General features: G+C 36.7%; 1 protein-coding gene across 1 annotated transcript; it reads left to right on the forward strand.

Moving 5' to 3' along the window:
* Positions 1-201: 201 nt before the first annotated feature.
* On the forward strand, positions 202-2,453 carry LOC113346036 (RNA exonuclease 4-like; the record flags this gene model as incomplete). The annotated part of the gene is made up of 7 exons (XM_026589646.1): positions 202-307; positions 500-651; positions 756-886; positions 969-1,186; positions 1,300-1,512; positions 1,610-1,690; positions 1,790-2,453. Coding segments are annotated over 7 exons (1,145 nt in total), but the record flags the coding sequence as incomplete, so codon positions are not given.
* Between the last annotated feature and the right edge of the window lie 59 nt (positions 2,454-2,512).

Genomic DNA, 2,512 nt, shown 5'->3' on the forward strand with positions numbered 1-2,512 from the left:
CCCACAGAAGAATTTGGATGCTAAGAATGCTATTTTGTCTAGTGAATCTAAGGGGGCCATGAATGCACAGTAGGAATGAATAAAACTCCAAAGGATGTTCTCTTTAAGAATCATTCCACGTATCACTCTTCCATAATGCAAGTTGAGCCCATTATTTGTACCATACCTATAGGACGTTATAAATACTCACTACCCCCAAAGCTTCTTCCTCAACACTCTCCGCTCTTCTCTGTTATTCCCATCTCCCTCTTTTCTGTATACATTTATCATTTTATATCACAACTATCATGGGTTCCGAGTCTCTTAGGTATGCATTACATACACCTCTCTCTATATATACATATCTACGGTTTTTTAATCGTACTCTAAAAATTCAACCACTCTATTAGAGAGGCATCCGGTTCTCTAATATGCAAGTGTGCCTATTTCTTTTATGATTTATTTATTGTTGTAAGAAAATAACCTAACAGTTTATCATTGTCATGACAACTTCTACCAGGAACAGATGTGCAGGATGCTATAGAGAGTTCAATAAGAAAGAACACCTTGTTGACCACATGAGGACCTCATTTCACTCTGTTCATGAACCCATGTGTGGATCTTGTGGCAAACACTGCCGCTCTTTTGAATCCTTAAGGGAGCATCTTATTGGTAAAACATTTAAGGCTCTTTCTGATAAAACCAACTTAGTTTTGAACTTACGTACGTCATGCAAATATGATATTCTTTGTTCTGATTAACATTGTCAATAACAGGACCCTTGCCAAAGGTAGAATGTGCTAGGGTGTTCAGTGTCCGAGGATGCAGCTTTTGCTTGACTATTCTCAACAGCCCTAATGCTGTGCGAGGTCATCGGCAAACATGCCAGTTCTCGCGGGAAAATCTTGTAAGTTTAGTAGTCAGAACATACATCTAGACATGCATGGTATAAGTTCATCGTGATAATGACAGTTGCTGTTTTTTACTAGGGTTCACCCAACGACATCCTATCTCGAATGTCCAACTTGGGTATCCACAACGAAGAGAGAACGAGAGGACCACAAGTCTTTGCGCTAGGTTGCAAAATGGTTGGTGGAGGAAGTGACGGAACACTAGATCTTTGTGCAAGAGTGTGCCTTATTGATGAGCATGCAAGAGTCATATTTCATGCTTATGTTAAGCCACTCATTGCGGTCACTAACTACCGGTAATAATCATACCTAATACATAGACTATTAAATCTTTATTCGGTTTTATCACTTTATCACGAAATTTGGAGATGTTAATTAACTAAATTCAGGTATTTGAATGGGAATTCAGGTATGAAACAACTGGTGTGCGACCTGAGTACTTAAAGAGTTCAAACGCAATGCAGCTGAGGGATGTTAAGAAAATCATTCAAGATTTCTTGTGCAATGGTGAACCGCTATGGAAGATAGGTTCAAAAGATGGAAAAGCAAGGATACTTGTAGGTCATGGTCTGGATCATGACCTGAATTGTTTAAATTTGGAATATCCATCACACATGCTAAGGTAACCAACCAAATCATCATTTAGTTAATACCTGCCAAGAAAAGAAAAAAATGATTGGAAAGTCTAACATTGTGATACTCTATATGGTGTTCCTCAGGGATACAGCCAAATATCCACCATTAATGAAAACCAGCAAGCTGAGCAACTCCCTTAAATACCTAACACAGACTTATCTGGGGTAAATATTTTACACTGAACTCTGGTTTCGTAGTGAAAAAAATATAAGTTTATGCTGGAGGAAATATACTAATTTAAAACTTGAATGAAAATTGAACAGGTACGCTATTCAAACTGGAATACAAGACCCTTTTGAGGATTGTGTAGCAACAATGAGGCTTTACAAGAGAATGCGTAATCTAAATCATAAAACCGAAGATTATTCAATTGCTACAGATGCACAAAACCGTAACAGTAGTATTTTTGCAAGTCGAAGACAGAACGAGCTCGAGAGGATGACCCCGGATCAGTTGTTGGCCATTTCAAGGTCTGATTACTATTGTTGGTGCTTGGACTCAAAATAAACACCGGAAAACATTAATTCCAAGAGTTTATTCTGCTACAATAGTGGACTGATAAAGGCATATAGCTCTTGCGACTAAGAACTATTATAATAACTTATAACCTAATTCAAATTTATAATAGCTCTTAATTAGCTTCATCTAATATTAGAAAGAAGAATAAAACATGGTATATATATCCTTTATGCATATATATATCCCCGCATACTAGTATAATACTAAAGGAGAACAACTAGTAAATGTGATTGGCTTCCTATGGTACCATGTCCAAATGCAATCATCATCAGCAGCAATATATGTAATGTAAGTATGCTGGCATGGCACTACGCATCTTGCATTGTTATGTAATCTTCTGTTCAGATGAAGATCCAAAAGAAGAGTTAATGTATTTTCATACTACTTGAGATTCTATATTTTGTTCTTCTATTAGTTGTGGAAGAGTTTCAAAAAAATTCTTAAAACTGTGGTAAAACCTTAAAATG

Source organism: Papaver somniferum, unplaced genomic scaffold, assembly GCF_003573695.1.
Source record: "Papaver somniferum cultivar HN1 unplaced genomic scaffold, ASM357369v1 unplaced-scaffold_8794, whole genome shotgun sequence".
NCBI classification, from domain to species: Eukaryota; Viridiplantae; Streptophyta; class Magnoliopsida; order Ranunculales; family Papaveraceae; genus Papaver; species Papaver somniferum.